Source organism: Musca domestica, unplaced genomic scaffold (assembly GCF_030504385.1).
Source record: "Musca domestica strain aabys unplaced genomic scaffold, Musca_domestica.polishedcontigs.V.1.1 1, whole genome shotgun sequence".
Classification (NCBI taxonomy): domain Eukaryota; kingdom Metazoa; phylum Arthropoda; class Insecta; order Diptera; family Muscidae; genus Musca; species Musca domestica.
Genome location: NW_026712114.1, coordinates 48,694,081 through 48,716,472, shown reverse-complemented (window position 1 = coordinate 48,716,472; position 22,392 = coordinate 48,694,081). Strand labels below are relative to the sequence as shown.

The 22,392-nt window shown below is 33.0% G+C and overlaps 1 protein-coding gene across 4 annotated transcripts in view; it reads left to right on the top strand.

The window, feature by feature from the left end:
• LOC101897807 (phosphofurin acidic cluster sorting protein 1) overlaps positions 1-21,904 on the top strand; it is a 193,572-nt gene extending 171,668 nt beyond the window's left edge. For 2 of the 4 annotated variants that reach the window (XM_059123661.1, XM_059123647.1), the window contains exons 7-13: positions 2,385-2,468; positions 11,468-11,590; positions 18,460-19,072; positions 19,143-19,608; positions 19,678-20,272; positions 20,338-20,454; positions 21,138-21,904. In XM_059123661.1, the coding sequence (XP_058979644.1) occupies positions 2,385-2,468; positions 11,468-11,590; positions 18,460-19,072; positions 19,143-19,608; positions 19,678-20,272; positions 20,338-20,454; positions 21,138-21,268 (2,129 nt within the window). In that variant the 3' untranslated portion in view covers positions 21,269-21,904. The remainder of the gene's footprint in view (positions 1-2,384; positions 2,469-11,467; positions 11,591-18,459; positions 19,073-19,142; positions 19,609-19,677; positions 20,273-20,337; positions 20,455-21,137) is intronic. The other 2 variants (XM_059123651.1, XM_059123657.1) reach the window with 2 other exon arrangements.
• Positions 21,905-22,392: the final 488 nt, after the last annotated feature.

Below are 22,392 nucleotides of genomic sequence, written 5' to 3'. Positions count from 1 at the left end.
AGTTTCCTTATATTTGTTTTTTAAAGTTGTTTAGTAAATTAAAAAATGTTTACACCAAAAAAAAAAAAATATCTGTGTATATATTTATTAATATGCCGTAAATACTATTTTTATAATTTCATACAAAGAAAAAAAAACAATTTTTAATTTCAATCGTTTTGATCCAAACAATAGTCGTTGTTTTTTTGTTTCAACTATTGTTATGGCAACTTAAAATTTAATTGTATTCTTTTGTTGCTAGTTTTCATTGTTAACAATTTGTATTTCTTTCTTTTTTGTTTATTTGTTTTAGTAATTTGTTTTGTTGTTATTGCTACTGCGGCTGGTCAGCATTCGTGTTTTCATTGATTTGATAATATGAAAACAATGAACAGAAACTATTGTAATAATATGGGTCAAATATTTTTTTATTTGTTTTTTGTTAAAATATATATTATTTTCTTGGTATATTTGATAGGCCGAGATTTTTGGAAAAAGGTTTGTGTTTTCGTGACCCGAATTTTTGATGGAATTTCCGTTCAACCAGGGTAATTGTGGGTCATTTGAAAACAATGAAAATTAATGAATATTTAATTACAATGCTGGGCATTTTCAAAATAATTATAAATTTATTTTTACATTTTCGTTATATTTGAGAATTGTTGTAACACCACGAAATAATAATTTTATATCCATAAAGACTAGAGCCCGTATATTACTCTCTAATAAGTCCAACTTGAGGTATGTTGAGGAGTTTCAGTACAATTGGTTGTAATTTGAGACATCGAGATTTGTTTGTTTTTATTGACTAGACCCACCTTTTTTATACCCTCCACCATAGTATGGAGGGTATATTAAATTTGTCATTGCCTCGAAATATACAATTTATACCCCACAAAGTACATATATTCTTGATTAGCATACAATTCTATGTCGATTTAGCGATGTCCGTCCGTCTGTCAGTCTGGTGAAATCGGGTTCATAAAATTTTACTAAAATGTATATTATGTCTGCAGGACTTTTGGTATTGAAAATGGGTCTTGTAAGTCCACATTTTGGTATAGCCCCCATATAATGATACCTCTCTATTTTCGGTATTTTGGTGATTAAAGCGACATTATTCAGCGGAATTATTTCAAATTTAGTATTTAAAGTTTTTCATGGATACTACATCCTAAGACGGAAAATTGTTCAGGTCCACGTCTTCGTATAGCCCCCATATAACGGTACCTCCCGATATTCGGTATTTTGATGATTTTAGCGGCATTATTCACCGGAATTGTTTCACATTTGTTGTTTGAAGTTCGTAATGGATACTACAGCCAATGACAAAAAATTGTCTGTGCAGGTCCACGTTTTCGTATAGCCCCCATATAATGGTATCTCCCTATATTCGGTATTTTGATATTAGCTACATTATTCACCAATTTTTTTTTTTTTTTCAAGATTCCCATTTGAATATTGTAATGTCTTATGAGAAACGTTGCCTATGCAGGTCCACTTCGTCGTAAAGACCCTAATATAATACATAATACATACTGTTTTTTTAAGATTTGAACAGCATTTTAACGGATTTTTTTTTGAAAATTGCCAAGTTCATTGCAAATGGTGGATTGTATTCAAAATTCGGCCCAACCGATCTTACAGCTTTTTTACTTGTTTATTTATTTTTTTTATATTGTGTTGCGAATAGTTTCATAAAAAAATTGAAATATCAGCCCACTTCTTCTGTTACCACCCCACAAGGGATACGTTTCCAAAAAATCATAGTTCTCATAAAATTAATAAGAAAAAATAAATTAAAAACTTTGAACAATCCCAAAATTATAATAGTGTATATTAAATTTTACAAAATGGAGGACTGAATATTTGATCCAATATTTTTTCTCCTTTTTAACTGTACTTTTTAGTTCTGAAAATACTACGTTTGTGTTTAATATTGTCTCCTTTAAAGGGAAAGTGGAAACTATAGACAATTTTTAGAAACTTCGTTGTCATTTTATAAAAACTAAATTATTTTTCAATATCAAAATAAACATTTTATAGACACTCTTTTTGTATATATATATATTGAATAGAAAATATTTTAGTAAAATATCTAATCGAAAACATATGATTTTGGCTAGCAAAAATTTTTAATAGAAAATACATCAAATAATTTCGCATAGTAAATTTCGTATAATAAAATAATTTACAGCCCACAATGCTTTCAATGTCACATCACATCCAGTTTGTGAACAAAAAAAAAAAAAAAAAACGCTATCATGCAAAAGGCAAATTAATCAAAAGTCATTTCGATTAAAAGTAGCGCCATTTCAAAACCAAAAGTTCTTCGCCAACGAAACCAAGAGACAAATCTTGTCACAATATTTATAATTACTTCTCTTAAACGTTATTACTTTCAGAATTTGAACCACCCACATCTGATCAGCATTATCAAAAAAGATGGTATAGATTACTGCAATTATTTGTAACGTCCAAAAATAAAGGTGGGTTCTTTTGTTCGTTACGTTACGTTACGTTCGTTTTTTTTTTTAATGTCATACATACACACACAGCTGTTTCATTTATCAGTTTCGTTGCAAATTTCTTGATTTTCGTTTCTTTCTGTTTTCAAATTCATTCCTCCACCCATTTGGGAGCGTTAAACGAAATTTCTTTGCCAATTCATATGTTTATGCAATATTTAATCATGTAGAAGTATAATCAAAATAAAAATTTAGGTTTTTTGGTCTTCGATTTTGGATGGTTGTTAGATAATGTGTGCATACACACACATAGGTTATTGAGGAATCATCATATAACCCCCCGTTGAGTTTTTAAATTTAATTTTTCAAACCACTTCATTTTTTTTTTTTTTTTTTTTTTTTTTTCTCTACTTAAAAACATTTTTACGCTTACGATAACCCAACGTCAACAACCTTTTGAAAACAATTTCATTGAATAAATGGACGATGTCAATATGTAACACGACGACTACCAACACACTGGCTGACAAACAGACCAACAAACCACCGACCGACCGACCGGCAATTGCATTTCATCCATGACATCCATAAATGCATGACATTGCCACACATCATTCATACATTCACACACACACAATTTGGACGATAAGCTCAACAAGTAATCGTCACACCACAAACAATAAGACCGCCATTCAAAAAAAGCAACAACAACGACATGACATGCATTCCATTTATGTTTCAGTTTATCCATTACTTAAAATAATACACGACGAATTCTGTTTTATTGCGCTGAGGGTGGGTGGCCGTCCGTGTGTGTCTTCATTCATAATCGTAGCTCAACTAGCAATAGGGTTATTACAGAGGACATAAAAATGACCATTGGTGGGCTAAAAAGAAAGAATAATAAATTATAAATAAATCGGTCAAGATTGTCGAATTGAGATATTTTGGATATGACTCTAACACCGGAGTTATATTTTAAACAACGACTACAAATAAAGTAATTCAAATAGCAAATTTCTGCTGATCTCCTGGTAAATTTTGGCAAATCCCTTCGAAACATTGAAAATAACGGGGCTTGAAAAATAGTGAAACTATTGGAAATGTTCTGCAAAAAGAAATTGTATTATTTAAGAATTCAAATCACCAGCAATTTTATTGAAAACCCTAGGAAGCTAAAAAATGCAGGGAAAGTTTTTTTTGTATCAACGGGGTAGCAATACACTTCAAGAAAATCGTACCGATCAATTAAAGGCAGGCAGTATTTTTTATAAAAAATGTCTTGTGCCTTATCGGAATAATGGCTAGGCCTTTGGAAGAAATCCATTTCGGGACATTGTCAGTTTTTTTAAAGTTTTGAATTCGGGACATTGTCAGTCTATCTAAAATATGGACAATATCGGCATACATTTCCTGATAAATTATGCTATATTTTAAAAACAAAATATGTTATATTTTCATAATTATATATTTGTGACTGGCTTAGGGTAGGAAATTGGAATTATCGTTCCTTCTAGGATCTCCTCTGCCCTACAGAGGGACACAATTTTAAATAATTATAACTCTAACATGTGACATGATTTCCCATTCATTTTTAAGTTTTGAATATCCCACTTTATTTAAAGTAGATGAATGATGAACATGCATAAATATGGACAAAATTAAAAAAAAGCTTAAAAATTGTATAAGGGTTTGTGTAGGCTTAAAAATTATTCAGATCGATGCACACCTTCTGATACTACACTCACAAAGTGACAATAGTTTAAGTAATCATGATTTCAATAAAATGGTAAGTTAGTTCCAACGTCGTACGTATAAAGATGGGGGATAAGCACAAATTGAGAACTACAATCATGAAAATATAAACTAAAGGGAGCCAACTTTGTATGAGTGCTGTACTTTGCAAGGGTGGTTGTTGTCCGAACGCAAAATGTCGATTCGCAGTAAATTCGGCTGGAAATATTGCAAAAATCCCACAAATACATTAAATAGGACGATATCGGTACATAGGGCGATATAGAGTTTTGAGCAAGAAACTTAAACAACGATCCTTGATATTGTTTTATTGTCAAATGTATCGAAAGCAATGCAGGGTGAGATAAAAAAAACTGCAACCAACTTCAGACTGCTGTCATTTCCAAGCCACTCGTCTGACAGCTGTTAAAATTGTTCTAGTGACAGAACATTATATTGTTTACAAGCGTACAAAAGCATTGTGGTGAGAATTTTCCAGAAAAAAGTTATTCGTGATGGAATTCAAGCGCGATAGTGCGATTTCTTTATATTTGGCTGAAAAACCACAAGTGGCTATCGTTAGAGCACTCCAGCATTTAAATGTGAGGTCGTTACCGTGATACAGATAGCGTAGCCCGACGTCAAGGAAGTGGATAGAGGAAAACAGCAGCATCTGCAGAAATGGTTTGAAAAGTAAAGAAGCGACTTGATCGAACCCCGCTGCGAGAAGATCAAAGACCTAAAATTGTAAAGACGAGACAAAATGCATTATGAGAAAATAGTTTGTGGCAAAACTGTTCAGAAGAACAGCCCATGATATAGGCTTGTTAATATAAAAAAACACAATTGTATAAAAGAACAAGTAAAAAAGCTGTGAGTTCAGCTTTTACCATGTGAGTTCAGCTTTTACCCTCCATTTGGAACGAATTTGACGATTTTCAAACAAAAAAAAAATCCGTTAAAATCGTAAAAATACCGAATGCAGCCGTTATATTTGGGTCTATACGACAACGTGGACCTGCATAGGCAACTTTTGTCATAAGCCATTACAAAATCAAATTCAAAACTTGAAAAAAAAAACGGTTAATAATTTAGCCAAAATCATCAAAATACCGAATATAGGGAGGTACCAAAACGTGACCAGCACAGACAATTTTCTGTCATAGGCTGTTGTATCCATTACGAACATCAAATCCCACATTTGAAACAATTCCGGTGAATAATTTTGCTAAAATCATAAAAAAAACGAATGTCGGGGGGAGGTACCGTTATACGAGAGCTATACGAAGACATGGACCTGCACAGAAAATTTTCTGGCATAGGCTGTAGTATCCATTACGAACTTCAAATACCAAATTTGAAACAATTCCGGTGAATAATGTGGCTAAAATCATCAAAATACCAAATATCGGGAGGTACCGTTATATGGACGCTATACCAAGACGTGGACCTGCACATTTAATTTTCTGTCATAGGCTGTAATATCCATTACGAACTTCAATACCATGTTTGAAACAAATCCGGCGAATAATGTCGCTAAAATCTTCAAAATACACAATATAAAGATGTGCCGTTATATGGGGGCTATATCAAAACGTAGACTTACTTTGCCCATTCAATACCAAAAGTCCTGCAGACATAATATATATTTGAGTCAAATTTTATTAACCTACTTCATTTCGTTCGGAAGCTAGAGTGATTTCCACTGACGGACGGATATCGCTAAATCGACATGGAATTGTATGCTGATCAAGAATATATACACTTTGTGGGGTCTAAAATGTATATTTCGAGGTGTTACAAACGGAATGACAAACTTAATAAACCCTCCATACTATGGCGAAGGGTATAATAACAGATACAGGTTTGAATAATCTAAAAATTAGGTTTCAAAATTCTATTCCATTGATCTTCTCAATTAATTGCATATTGCAATTGGAACGCCATCTATCTATAATTGTGTTTACTTTTATTATATTTTTAGGCACACAAATATAATAAGAAATTCAATTGTGGCCTTATGAAAGTCACCCACTTCAAATATGTACTTCGAAATAATAAATTTTAGTGCATTCTTGTCAGTGTCAAGATCGTAGGAATATTAAATATTTTAATGTTAGGAAAAGGCAAACAAAATTGTCCTCTGCTTTTAAACATGCATTTTTAATCGTTCCATTTTTATAAGCCATTTCTTGTAATGCTACAGTAAAATTAAGCCCAGGATTCCTTTGTACAAAATCATTCAATGAAGATAATAAAACGTTGTTTTTTTTATTCAACTGAACTCAACATGTTGTTGCACTTGCATCACATAAAGATTTATGTTATTTATTTATTTTTTTTTTTTTGCTTTGCTGCTCTCCACAATTTCTTTTATGCTTTGAAACAACAGTACACATACATATTTTTATGATTCATCGGTTATGTATACGCGTATATATATATATTTTTGGAAATCTCTCATGACAGTCCATCCCCATTCCAAAAGTTTTTGGGTGATTTGTCATAGATGAGCGTGTGTATTTTTGTTTTTATTATCCATAAATTTATAAGAAAGCAATTAGTTTTCTTTCTCTTTATTTTATTTCATTTTTTTTCTCCATAGAAAAGTGTAATAATTAAACGAGCTATAATTTCTGTTTTTATGACATTGCCACACACAAACACATATATGTTGGCAACAACATGGGTGAAAGAAGAAAGATTTCATGATTATTAATTTGGAATGACAATAGTAGGGGAGAGGGAAAGAGAGACCTGTTATGTTTTTTGATGTTTAAGGAAATTTGTCAGCATTTGTTATTTAGTAGTTTTATGGAATATTTGTTATGGTTCATTTATATTTCGGGACTTTTTTCAAGTGCATTGTGAGATTGTATGAGAGGCGATTTAGTAATTTATGACAGCAACGTGAAGATTAAAAATTTAGGCACCCCTGCGTTAAACTGAATCTATGTGAAAGTCACGTTTTTATTTATGAAATAGTTTTATGTTCAAAACTGCATCTTCAGAATTTTTATTTTAAATAGTAATATATTGTTGATAACGACAAAGACATTTACGCGCGAAACATTGAAACTTTTTCATGAAATCAGTAAAAATTATTAAAATCTAATAATAAAGTTGGCCAGTTGACGTCAAACGGCATCTAAATGCCTATTTTGCGCCTTAAAGTATGCATCATGACAAATAAATTGGAGAAAAACATTCAAATTAAATATAGATGGCGTCGACGTTTGATTAGTATGATCATTAGAGACGCATTTTTAAACAAAAAGAAAAATAATAGTACTGTTATCATGTAAAACTAGAAACAATTTAAAAAAAAAAACTACCAAAAAAAAGGTTTATTTCAATACCAGTGTATTATATTTATCTCCCGAAAATAGTAACCATGGGCAATGAACAACTTTAAAATTAAAGTATAAATGGCGTTAAAAATAATCCTCATCTTGCACTTTAGCATAGACTTGAAATTATAAGTTACCTATTATTTTCAATGTTACGAAAATAAGTATAGAAATGTCCTTCATTGAAAATGGATCAGAAATCTTCACAATAGCTACTGTCAAAATTTAACATTTTTGTAACCTTTTTTATCGACTACAATTTTTTTTTTTGTTAAATATTTATACTTTACGGTATCTCGGGAGGATTTTTGAAATTTTGCAAAAAATGTTCAACAATGATCAAAAAAATAATTCTTACATAATGGGTCAAACAAGTCTGCAACAACTTTAGGGTTATTACAACAACTAAGCTAAAAGCTAAAGATAAATTCTTTAAATTAAATCATAGATCGTGTTCCTTAACAAAATGCAGTACGCCATCAAGGATTTACAAAAACATCCCTTTACAAAATAAAAAGGTGTTGTTAAAAAATGGGTCCAAAAATCTTTCAAAACATGGTCTTGGAACATTTTTTATAAGAGAGAATATCAAGAGTACACTCAGCTCCAGTGAGGGGAGTTCTACCTACTGCTCGAAATTGTGTTGAAACCAGAGCCATAGACAAATAAAGGTATAGACTAAAAAGTTGTCTCATCTGTTATCTCTGAAAAAAGTGCTTCAATAGGTGTCGTTCATGCTGTGAGAGAGTTTCAGTAGACCCACTCAATTCTCTCAAAATACAAAATATTAAATATTTTTATGATTCTTTATTATTTATCAATTAAAAAAGAAACATCGACTTTGTTTACTTTTACATTATCTAAATATGTCGTGAAATATAATAATATAGAACTTAAATAGCAGAAAAATGAATAAATTGTTTTCAAAGTCGAGTGACTTCACTAGCCCTGAGTGACTTGACTGGCCCAAAATCAACAATAGTGACATCTGCGGAAGGGAAAATTTTAAAACTTTTTAGTCTATACCTTTATTTGTCTATGCTAGATCTTAGTTTTGCATTAAGAAGTTTACTCTCCACTCTCTTATTTAAGGCAGGGTGCTCGTAAGTAGTCTTATTTGGAAAATAAAAGTGGGAGACATATTTTTCGAAATAGAGTATGACTTAGGGTTGGGCATATTGCACTAAATTTTTAGTGCACTAAGAATTAAATAATTAGTGGTAGTGCAATTTTTAATTCCACTACCACTAAAGGGTTAGTGGTAGTGAAAAATAAATTGCACTACCACTAACCCTTTAGTGATATTTAAAAAAAATTGAAATTTTAATAGCACTACCACTAAATTTAGTGATTTTTCAAAAAAAATTTGCACTACCACTAAATTTTAGCGAAGCCAAAAAAAGCACTATGTATATAGGTATTATACCAGGTATAATGAAATTTATTGAAGTGAGTAGGGAACAACAATCCAGAATATATAGTACATATTCATAAAATTTGATTACTTTTCTAAATAGCACTAATTTAGTGCTATTTTTTATGAAATACCACTAATTTAGTGCAAGTTTTTTTAAATACCACTAAATTTAGTGGTAGTGATATTGAAATTTCACTACCACTAAAATTTAGTGGTAGTGCAATTTTTTTTCACTATCACTAACCGTTTAGTGGTAGTGGAATTAAAAATTGCACTACCACTAAATGAACAGTGATAGTGAAATTATTAGTGCACTAAAAATACAGTGCATTATGCCCATCTCTGGTATGACTTTAGTAAGAGTTGAATCGAGCAGTAAAACAATGTATTGTTTTTACAGAATTGTGTATCCATGTGTTGTGGCAAATGGATTAAACGTTTAAACTCGCCAATATATTTGTTTTCGTTTCGATTGCAGCTGTGGATAAGGAAAATGTACATTCATTTTAAAAAAGTGTTTTGTTCTAGAAAATGACATAAGCTATTATTAAAGATATAAAATGAAAAAAAAGAGAACGATTTTTACTCAAACTCGAAAACCAGAAAAGCAAAATCACTCTTTTTTTAGTGGCCAAGAAAAAATAAAATTCTTAGTCGATTTAACGTTGTCCGTCTGTTTGTTGAAATCACGATATAGCCCACTTGACAGTGCTTCAAAATTTGGCAGAACAATTTGTATTGCGTCTTGAATAATTGGTATTTTTTGGTATAGCCGCCATATAATGGCACCTCCCTATAATCGATATTTTTATGATTTTAGCCACATTTTTCCACGGATTTGTATAAAAATTGATATTTGTAGTTCGCAATGGATTCTAGCTTGGGTGGCGGAACATAGTATGTATAGGTTTAAGTTTTTGTATAGCCCCTATATAACGGTACTTCCCGATATTTCGTATTTTGTTGATTGTTGTTACATTTTTCCCCGGATTTGTCCAAAAATTGATATTTGTAGTTCGCAATGGGTTCTAGTATTATCCAAACGGTCTTACTGGTATTTGTGGTGTAAAGTGGAACACGTTTGAATTCAGATATTTTATATAAATAAATTTTCTTTACCCAAAGGTGGAGGGTATTAAAAGTTCGGCCCGGCCGAACTTAATGTTTTTTACTTATTTAGCTTGAGGCAGTGTTGTCCCCCCATTCAAATTCGAATAAAAAGTGAAACTCACTCGAGCATTTGGAGCTCCGGGTAAACTGAAAAATATCGAATATTAAGATGTACCTTTATATAGTACACCTAGGCGAATATTGAATTTTATTGAAGGCAGAATTTCTATAATCTTAAAGAACAAAAAAATTGGAATTGCCATCACTTTTGTTGGAATCTGGAACAAAATTTCGAATTACAGCAAATTTTTTTGAGATCAGATCCAATTCATTGCAATGAGACAATTTAATGGGCACCCCAAGTGTTGAATGACAATAAATTCGGTCAAGTATTTTTGCTGAAACCTCCAAAGTTTCAAAAATCAGGAGGTACCCTTATATGACGGCTGGTTATACCATGCAATGCACAATTTCAAAGTTAAAAATATATAGGCTCAATTGTGATTTCAACGACAGAATTTAATTATGATTCGATGAATATTTTTAGGCATTGTAACATGGAAAATTTGGCATAACCCCAAAATATTTGTTTACGAATCTATTTTCAATTGCAAACTTTAATTTCAAATAATTAAATATAATTTTTTAAGAATGTAGTAATTGTATGCATTCTTTAGAGTAGTATACAGCTTCAACCGGTTGGTCGACTACTAAGGGAACGATAGATTCAAAATGCGTGAAATATTTTATGGAACTCTTTACATTTTTACTTTAAACCATATTTTACTTATATCTTAAAGTATTTTGGTTAAGAAATTCCATAAAAGAGCAAAATATTATGCTGTACTTTCTGGGCCTCGATTTTTTGATTTGTTAAAATTTGATTTAATAAAATTTGTAATATTCTATTAATTTGAGATATTTTTATTCTGTTAAACATGGTTTCTACACAAATATTTAATTTAACAGTTACTAGAAACTATAATTAGTATCCCAGGGCATAATATAAACAAAATAAGTATTTGATTAAATAATAATAATATTCATGCTTGTCATAACTAAAACATTTCTAATAATAATAAAAAATACTAATATAATTTAAAAAATTGCATTTGTTTTCGTTAAGCCTAACCCCCTTATGTTAATATTGCTTTTATCCCCCCAAAACATAACCCATAACACAAGCATTACATACATTATTATTTTGATCATTTGATTTTAATTTAATATTTATTTTGTTTGTTTAGTTTTTTTTTCTTCTGTTTTGTTTACAAAATGCTAATTTCTATATTATAATTATTATTGTTATTATTAATAAATACAAAACAACTAAATTATATTTTTTTATATTTGTTTTCTATTAATTTTGATTGTAATTGCATGGCTTGAATTCGGAATTTCTTTTGCAGGCAACATTGAGCGCAGATCATCGGACAAAAGCGACCAATTGACAAATTCGTCATTTCAAATTGAAAATAACAAGCAAAAATGCATTCATTTAACAAACAATAACAATTCGGCAACACCAACAGGTCTGTGTAATTAATAAACTAAACTAATCAAAACCAAAAAGAAAAAAAAACTAATAACTACAAGCAAAAATTGTTTTAAAATTTTTTATTTTAGCAAGAAAACAAGAAATGAAAATGAGTCTAAATTATTTTATTATAAAAAAGTCCTCTATTATTTATTCTAACCACACCTATATCACTTGTTTGTTTGTCCACTCTGCCCCCTCAAAAAAAAAAAAAAAAAAAAAAAAAAAAGAACACCCTACCTTTTTTTGTCTCACACAGACTTTCCGAATGAAAGAAAAACATCTTAAAAATCGCTTGATTGAAAAAATATAAAAAATTAATCACCTCAGCCCTCCACCCTCTTTACGTTTACACACTGCAACCCTTAGTAGTCCGTCTTCTTTTATTTTTTTTATTTGTTGTGCTTCTTTCTAAACCAAATGCCATGTGTTTTTTCTTCATGTTTTCTTCATGTTGTGTTTTATGTTTTATCTTTATGTTCCAACATTTATTTTCTATTGCTTTTAAAAATATTTGGGAATATCAATTCGGTACTGTACTTCAACTGTTTATTTTAAGTCGGGAATGAAAGTATGTTAGTCAATTGAATAGTGATTTATATTTCGTCCTTTAAACCATACAGAGATGCAGGAAAGATTAAAAAGTTGGCACATCTAATTTAAATTTTTTAAAATTATTAATGATTGACATAAGAATATTACAACAAAGAAGTACACCTTGTGATCAGAATTAAAATGAGGATAGTTCGTCGTGAATTCGTACCAAAATGCGTAAATATGCCAAGATTGATATCAAGCAATCTGGATTAGCAAGAACTGGGAAAATTCGTGAAAAATAAACTGGTCTCTGTAGCTTTTTTCAAAAAGCGAGATAGGTGAAAATCACTCTCTTTCACTACCTTCTTCTAGTATATGCAAAATAATGGGATATTCCTTAAAACATTACAAAGCAAAAATAAAGTATTCAAAAATTTATTTTTTGGAATTGGTCTAGAAAATTTTCTACTTTCCAATCGTTCTGAGGATAGAATTTTTATATTTCACACGAAGATCACATTACATTTACATGTTTTTTAAATTTTATTGAATGAAAGCATGACATGTCGGAAATAGTATCAAATTTTAGAAAAAGTTTAGTTTTATTCGATTTGGTCACCTTTAGCACGATTTATAGCCTTCGAACTGCCAAAGAAACCGTCACACGCTGCCCGAATGTTGCTCTGCCGTATTTTGGCCCATTCCCGGCTAAGCGCTTGCTTGAGGTGATCGACACCCTGGTTTTTTTTTGTGCCAACCTTGCCTTCCAAAATACTCCAGACACAATAGTCCAACGGATTGGTATCCGAAAATTTTGGTGGCCAATATGCGCTGGAAATGAAGCGAGGAACCTCATTTTGCAACCATTCTTGGGTGGCGCGTGCAGAGTGCATTGGTGCTGAGTCCTGTTGGAATGTCCAAGGTCTGCGGCCAAAATGTTTGCATGCCCAAGGCTTTAATACACCTTCCAAAATATTTTCGCAATAATATTCGGCATTTATTCTGATGCCACGATTAATGCGTACATTAATACGAGCGGAGAGCGACCATCGGCTGTTATGATGGCTGGCGTTTGAGTTGTGGTGGACAACCGAAGGTGCACATTTTCAGCGGACCTCTTTGGCAAGTAAACACAATGTTTTCTCATCGGAGAAAACCAAAATCGGCAGTTCACCACTTTCGGCCAAGCGATGCAACTCTTACGCTCTTTTGAGTCTATTTACATTCTGTTGCGGTGTAGGTTCTTGCACTTTTTGGAATTTCAATGGCTTTACCCCAAGCTTTTTTTTTCAATATTTGCCGAATGGAATATTGCGATATCTTCAGCTCACGACCCATTTTTCGGCCATTGCGACGCGGATTTCGATCAAGTCGCTTCTTTACTTTTCGAACCATTTCTGCTGATGCTGCTGTTTTCTTCCGTCCACTTCCTTGACGTCGGGCTACGCTACCAGTATCACGGTAGCGAGAGATGATATGAGACACAAAAGATTTATTCACATTTAAATGCTGGAGTGCTCTAACATTAGCCACTTGTTGTTTTCCAACCAAATATAAATAAATCACACTATCACGCATGAATTCCATTAGGAAAAAATTTTTTTCTGGAAAATTCTCACCAATATGCTCTTAGACGGTTGTAAACAATATAATGAGCTGTCACTGGAATAATTTTAACAACTGTCGGGCGAGTGGCTTAGAAATGACCGCAGTCTGCAGCTTTTTCATCTCACCCTGTATATCAAATTTAAATCGCTACAAAGCAATATATTTGTAACGATTTACTTCACACAATTTCCCAAGATAAAACTATACCTTTTTCACAGGTTCCACCACCCGACTTTTATCCTTTTCTTACTGGTTGTTTAAAATTTAAGCCACATTTAGAGATATACAAAAATAAGTTCACCGATATAGCCCATAAACGATTTCTTGTAAGTTTGCTTACAATTTTACAAACTTTGAGCCAAGTCGTCATAAAATATATATAGACTCTGTGGTGGGGGGAGAAGATGTGAAGTCTTATTTGAAATTTTATTTTTTTCTCTCCTTTTAATTTAAATTCCATAATTGAGTTTCGTAAATGTTGTATTATTTCATTTTTGTACCAATTTTTTTTTATTCAGACGACACGGCCCATTGTACATTTGAGTTTTATATAGTTTCTTTAACCTGCTTGAAACCCCTTTTTATTTTCCTAACATTTATGTGTACATAGTTTTTTTTCAGTTCATGCCTGTTTTGTAAATTAAATTCGAATATTTATATGTTATGTGCATGCGTATGATATAATAATCCTTCTAAATGAACTATCTCCAATGTGTATATATGCAATGTGATCGAAATATTTCTCTTTCCCAAGATTTTATTTCCATAATTAAAGTTTAAATAATAACAATTGTATGGAGCTTGGATTGTTTGGTTACATTCATGGCAAAATTACTGAAGATAGAACAAAGCTACCTCCTAAATACAATTTTTTTTGTTTTTGGTGCCCCTATTATGTCAAAAGAACTAGCTCATCATTAAATATTTTTTGAAGATCTTAAGGCGTTTCTCTGAACTCTGTTCCGTATAGCGTATGTATTTCAGAGGCCGTCTAAGAAAAATAGGTCATTTTCAAAATGTACATTTTATTCATGTCGATTCACAAAACGATGCAATATTTTCTTAATTCCAAACGAAAATGACATCCCAAATCTTTGACAACATTGTTCGTAATAACCGTATGCATAATGTGATAAAAAAATATCCCTCACCTTTCTCGTCTCACGGCATTGGTGCTGACGTCAATTCAACTAAAATTAGCTGCCGCAGTTTTGTTTTTGTTATTGCATACCCTCCTCCTGAACAAAATACCTTAATTCCATTTCATTAAACATTTCTGAATCAATTTCATTGAAATCTATTCTTGAACTCGACACAATTATGAAAAAAGTTCAACTTCATGGTCTTCATGTCGTCTATAAATAACAGAAACAAATTTTTAAATAGTAATTTTTTATGGTGGTTTTATGTGGCATTCACACCAGCAGCGTGTGAAAAAGACATGCACGGCACGGCACGGCACTGCACTGCACACCACCACCATTCCAACCACCATCATTTTGTGGTGAACAAAATGCATTTGCCAGCATCTAAATCAATGTCTTTCCCTCCCAACCAATAGACCACAACAAATGGCCCTTGATGATGCACTCATCTGACAGCCATAGTGGATTTCACTCAGCCAGCAGAGGGGCAATGTGACCACACTGGGTTGGTGGCACACATAAGATCACATGCTCCAACAAGAGGGTAACAAGTGCTTGGGTGTGTGGAGGAAGAGTGGGGGGAGAATATAAAAATGTAAATTTTTGTTGTTGCAATTATGCAAGCTTTAATACCCTATGGAAGCTAAATGAATAATGTGTTTCGGTCCCATCTCTGGGTTTAATGTGGCACATAGTGTGCACCCAACTGATTTGCTTTGGCCTTTTTTGTTGTTATTGTTGTGGCATAGCAAAGAATGTGGAACGCTGCGCCGTCGTTTTGCCACATTAATACTGCTGTGCCATAATTATTTTACAACAAAGTGTAAATTTAGCAACACTTAGTGGAATGCTTGTCATCTGGGAATGACTGATGAGATGGGTGTGGGAGGAGAGGCAGGAGAATGAAAATGGTCAAAGGGAATATCATTCACGAACGAATTTGCACATCATTAGATTTTTCAATTGAGAAATCATTAGAGAGAGGGAAATAAGAGAGAGAGAGGGAGAGAATAAAAATTAATTCCGTTTTATAATGTGTTTTGTTTTCTTGAATTTAAATGTTTCTTAAATAAGAGACCCCTACGAGGCATTTTATAGGGGAAGCTGAACAGAGATATTTTTTTATAAGTAGAAACCTTTTTGAATGCCTTCTTAAGATCTGTATATAAGGAGGAGTTTAAGAAATACTTTAGTTAAAAAATCTTTTAAAGAAATAAGTACTATATGTTAAGAATAAATACAGGGTGAGATAATAAACTGCAACAAAGTCAGTCGGGCTACGCTACCAGTGGAATGCTTGTCATCTGGGAATGACTGATGAGATGGGTGTGGGAGGAGAGGCAGGAGAATGAAAATGGTCAAAGGGAATATCATTCACGAACGAATTTGCACATCATTAGATTTTCCAATTGAGAAATCATTAGAGAGAGGGAAAAAGAGAGAGAGAGAGAGGGAGAGAATAAAAATTAATTCCGTTTTATAATGTGTTTTGTTTTCTTGAATTTAAATGTTTCTTAAATAAGAGACCCCTACGAGGCATTTTATAGGGGAAGCTGAACAGATATATTTTAGAAGTAGAAACCTTTTTGAATGCCTTCTTAAGATCTGTATCTGTATATAAGGAGGAGTGCAAGAAATACTTTAGTTAAAAAAATCTTTTAAAGAAATAAAGTTTACTATATGTTAAGAATAAATACAGGGTGAGATAAAGAAAACTGCAACAGTGTCAAACGCCATCATTTTTACATTTTTTTTTAAATTTTATTGAAAGCAAAATATTTCGAAAATATCATCAAATTTTAGAATAATTTTAGATTTGTTCGAATTGGTCAACTTTGGCATGCTGTCCGAATGTTGCTCTGCGGTATTTTGACCCATTCCCGGCGAAGCGCTTGCTTGAGGTGATCGACACTTTGGTATTTTTTAGTGCCAAAAAGGCTTTAATACCTCCAGGATATTTTCACGATTATATTCGGCATTTATTCTGATGCCACGATCGTTTAATACGAGCGGAGAGGGCCATCGGCTTTTATGGCGGCCCACACCATCACCATGGCAAGCGCTTGAGTTCTGGTGGCCAACCGAAGGTGCACATTTTCAGCTGACCTCTTTGGCAAGTAAACATGATCATTTTGTTTGTTTACAAACTGCTCGACACGATTGTTTTCTCATCGGAGAAAACCAAAATCGGCAGTTCGCCACTTTCGACCAAGCAAAGCAAATCTTTAGCTCTTTTGAGTCTATTTTCTTTCTGTTGCGGTGTAAGTTCTTGCACTTTTTGGAATTTCAATGACTTTACCCCTAGCTTATTTTTAAATATTTGCCGAATGGAATATTCCGATATGTTCAGCTCACGAGCCATTTTTCGGCCACTGCGAAGCGGGTTTCGATCGAATCGCTTCTTTACTTTTAGAACCATTTCTGCTGATGTTGCTGTTTTCTTCCGGCAACTTCCTTAAGGTCGGGCTACGCTACCAGTGTCACGGTAACAAGCGATGGTACGAGACACAAAATATTTATTCACATTTAAATGCTGGAGTGCTCTAACGATAGCCACTTGTGGTTTTCCAGCCAAATATAAAGAAATCACACTATCACGCTTGAATTCCATGACGTATAACTTTTTTCAGGAAAACTCTCACCAAAATTATTTTGTGCACTTGTAAACAATATAATGAGCTGTCACTGGAATAATTTTAACAGCTGTCGGACGAGTGGCTTAGAAATGACAGCAGTCAGAAGTTGAGGATTCGATGGGGATTTGTACAAAAACTATTCTTTTCTCATAATTGGAAAAATGTATTTTTTCTGTCCGAGTAATCCGTGTATCATTTATCCAAGTGCTTTAATTAGTTTTTGTTCATTCGACTCAATTCCATGCCGGGTACAGATTTGTATTTTGAGTTCGCAACCGGTAAAAACTATCTGATAAACATATTTTGTATTTAACCATGAAAACCTATCCCAAAATTTTACCGATTTTTAAGATACCCGATTTGATATGTTTACAATTAATTGTAATTTGTGTAATTTGATAATTTCGAAGGCATAAAGAATTGTCCCCAATAGCTTCAGGATCGTTCTCTATTCATTCCTGTCAATCCTTTGAAATTCTTCAATAGAGCATAACCATGTGGTCGGGCTTAGAATATTTGTGTCGGCAGCGTTTTTGTTTCTCTCCGAAAATTTCCTAAAGGTCTTTTAATTTCTTTGTTCGTTCGACTAAATTTCCTTCTGTGCGCCAAAATCTTAATGTTATATTTTCTGCCATACAACTTCTTTTCCCCTTATTTTCATCTGCACTTCCCCTTATTTTCATCTACACTTCAGTGTTTTATTGCACTTCTTTAAAATGCACTCCCCCCGATAAGAATGCCCTTAAAATAAAAGCTTTTTTAAATTTGCACCCAAAATAAACCCCTTAGCTAAATTAACATTTGAATTCTTTTTATTCAAAATATTCTCTCTATTTTAAATACACATCAGTATAAACTATTGAACTTTTCTATCGTACAGATTAATCCGTATTTCAACAAACTTACCCAAGATATTTTCTTTCTCATTCATTCTTCAGATCGTATTTGTGATAATCGTAATGATAGTTCCGGCAATGAAGGCAATGCCGTCTTCACCGATGGCCAAGCCTCAGATCCTCAAAATAGTCCTCCACGTGGCGACCGCGATTTTTTGCCGATGCAACAGCTGATGCGCCAACCTCTGACGCCCGTCAACACCAGTGCCAATTTGTTGGCTTCGATGGGACAAAATGCCAATAATGCCACCAATAGCAATACCACAACTACCACCAATACTACAACACCCTCATCAAATGAGAAACGTTCGCGTCTCTTCAGATCGTCGAGCAGTACACCGGGTGGTGGTAAGAAGAAACAAACACTTAGCCTAAGCGCTGAACCACGCTCAGTATTAGAGACATGTTTGTCGCCCACCAATGTGGAACCACGCAAAATGCTGCTGGATCAGTTGAGTCGCATATTTGCCAGTGAAGATTCAGTTATACCCGATGAGGTGACAATAATAAGTCCACCGGAAGCTTTAAGCGGTAGTAGTTTAGTGCCGAAATTAACTACATTGTTTGCGAATTCCTTTAAACCGGCCTTTGTACCACAGAATACGGCCGAGGTAAAGGCTGTACTGCAGGCCCTTATGGGTAAAATACAAAAATAGTAAGTCGACACACAATTTTTAACACAAAGATCCATTTCATAACCATCGACTTGACTTTTTTCATTTCAGTTGTAATTCGAATGCCAAACCACCCACCACCGTGAAAATCCTATTAATTGGCGGCGACTGGTTGCAGGGTGCTGCCCTCCGACATTACGTCGATCTAATGGGTGTCAGGCCTCCCGATTGGTTAAATCATTTGCGTTTCTACATTGTGCCCATTGGTAGCAGTACCATTGCTAGGCATCTCAGTCAATTGGATCAAACCTATGCTGCAATGTTCGGTTCTGATAATTGGTATCAGCTGTGTGAGCGTGTGGCCCAAACGGCGGCCGCAGTTAGTGCCGTGACCACGGTGAATGCCTCGACTTTGGCCGAAACTGGTGTAGCCACCAAATCGGATATTGTGGAGTTAGTGAATCGTATACAACGATATTTGCATGCGGCTGGACCCTGCACACAAATACCCATAGCCGAGGCTATGGTCAACTACAAGGATGAGGATTCATGTCAAATATTTGTGCCATTTGTTAGTGTAAGTTAGAGAGCAAAATTGATTAATTTTCAATAAAAAAAATTAAAATTAATTTTTTCCTTTGTACAGGATGTCCGCATTGGTTGTTTGGAAGGACCCCAGGCTTCCCTTGATCTCGAAGAAAACTATGCTCAACAGACATTGGGCTCGGCCAGCCAACAGCAGCAGCAACCCCAACTGCAACAACAACAGCAACCATCATCAATTACCAATCCCATACCAATTGGAAATTCGAATCCTCAAAATCCTTTGAATAACCAAAATATTTCCTCCAGTCTACAAGGTGGTGGTGGCATTGTATCTGGTTCACCGCCACAAAGCGGTCGTATATCACCACCTCTGCAGACCCCGCCCTCATCGGCATCCTCGCATCGTGAACGTATGGGTGATAGTTTCAGCGCTACACCACAACATTTACAGGGAAATATGTTCAATGAAGCCGTGGAATTGCAAGTCGATTATTGGCCCATAGCACGGCCCATGGACTATTCGAGTTCAAAGGATAAGAGTGCAGCCAAGGGTGGAGACCAGGGTGGCAAAAATAGCATTAAGAGTACATTTAGAAGTCTACAGGTTTGGCGTTTGCCACAAAATGCCCAATTGGGTGAAATATCGAATGGTTTGACTGTCTCATTTGCTACCAAAGAAAAGAAACAAAAGCAAAGTAAGTTTTATACGATATATGGAATTTAGAATGAAATATTAATATGTGTCACGTTTTAATTGCAGTTATGCGTTTGGGCAAGAAAAAAGAAAAAGATCGTGATCTCGAAAAGGAGCAGTGTGTTGAAGGAGTTGCTCGTTTAATATGCTCACCAAAACAGTCGCATCCAGTGCCATTGAGGGGTAAGTAGAAGAAAGTGCATAAAATATTTTCAAATTATAGGTTATAACTGAGGGCTTGGGAAAGAACTTTGTGAAGAATATGCAATCTATTTGGATTTATAAATATATGCGTCGTTTATATTTCAAGTGCTATAAGAAATATTAATTTTCACTGTTTCCGATAATATATCTTTGTGGGACGTATACATTCCATACACCCGTTATATTACTTCTAAAAAATGTATTTTTGTTTAACTAGAGTAAATTTTTCATTTTTCAATAACGAATAATGTCGGTATGAATTTGAATAGAATGAATTTTCCATTTTCATTGTATACAATTTATACAGACCTTTTCGGGAAGAAGGCCAGAAGGCCAACATAAATTCGGAAAAATGTATGTAACATAGATTCTTCGTTGGGCACTTCATCTAATATAGTCATTTAGACATCCCTTACTAAGGTTTTTAGTTCAATTTAAAAGTTATTTTTAGTTTTGTAAAATCGAACTCTATAAAGCCTTAGTAGAGCAAAGAATTTATTCATTGTTGAATCTTCTATGGGCCTTCCAAAATTTTTTTCTATTTTCAACTGAAATAAGGTTAAATTAAGCTTTGGCAAACAGTCTTATTTTATTTTAAGTCTACTTTTTAGTTGAGAGAACATCAATTAATACCTGTCTATATACAATTATTATCTTTACAGTTTATATTGATGGCACCGAATGGACTGGCGTTAAATTCTTCCAATTATCATCGCAATGGCAAACACATGTTAAAAATTTTCCAATTGCTCTAATTGGTTGTACACCAATGTCATGTTCGGAATTATCCTAGTCATTTTCTTAATAAGTAATATCATAGATTTATAATAAACAGCAAAATTAACCTACCTATAATATACATATACATACAATTATGAAAAGCAAAAAGCAACAAAGGGAAAACAACATCTAACCCTACACTATATATTATACACTAAAAATTATTAATAGTTAACCGTCGGCAAAATTTTATTCAGTAAAACTATGTGAAAATAAAAGACGGTATAAAATATTACTCATTTTTATTGGAAAAAGCAGAGAAAACAAAAATCTGCTAGTGGTTTAATAAAAAATTTGAGTTTTTTTATATATATTGGAATTGAACTACTATATATTTTGTTTTGTATTATTTTTTTATATATATAAATACATATACTTTTAATTTACTGTTTATACATACAAAATAATAATAGAAGATAATTGTAAAAAAAATATATTTAAAAGATAATTATAAATTGTATCATTATATAACAACAATAATATATTATAAAAAAATATTATAAACAAAATCATCCAGGCCTAAGCCTGAAAAGAAACTGAGCAAAAATATACAGGCATAGACTCAATAATAATAATAATAATAAAGCATAATTATAAACAAACAAAAAAAGTAATCAGAAATAAAACTTGCAAAAATTTAAAGTTGAAACGAATTTGTTATTATATATGTTTCCAAAATATAAGTAGAGACAAAACGAGCACACACACATATTTCAGTGTTTTCAATAAACTATGAGATTATGGTTAGTAGCTATCAATTCGGAGAAATCCTAAAGCATATAACAAACACCATGTAATAACTTTCCTGTTGATAAAGACTTTTATTTAAATTATGTTGTACGTTGGCAGGTCCTTTGAAGGAAATCGTCTTGAATTCGTACGTTTAAGAGGAATATAACGTATGAACAGAAGTAGGTAAAGCATTTATTTTAGTGGACCGAAGACAAATATTTTGGCTTTGACAACTTTGTCCATATACAGGGTGAGATAAAAAACTGCAACAAAGTCAAACGCCATAATTTTTACATTTTTAAATTTTTAATTTTTTTTTTAATTTTATTGAATGAATGCAAAAAATGTCGGAAATGGCATCAAAGTTTAGATTTGTTCGAATTGACCACCTTTGCTACGAATTGA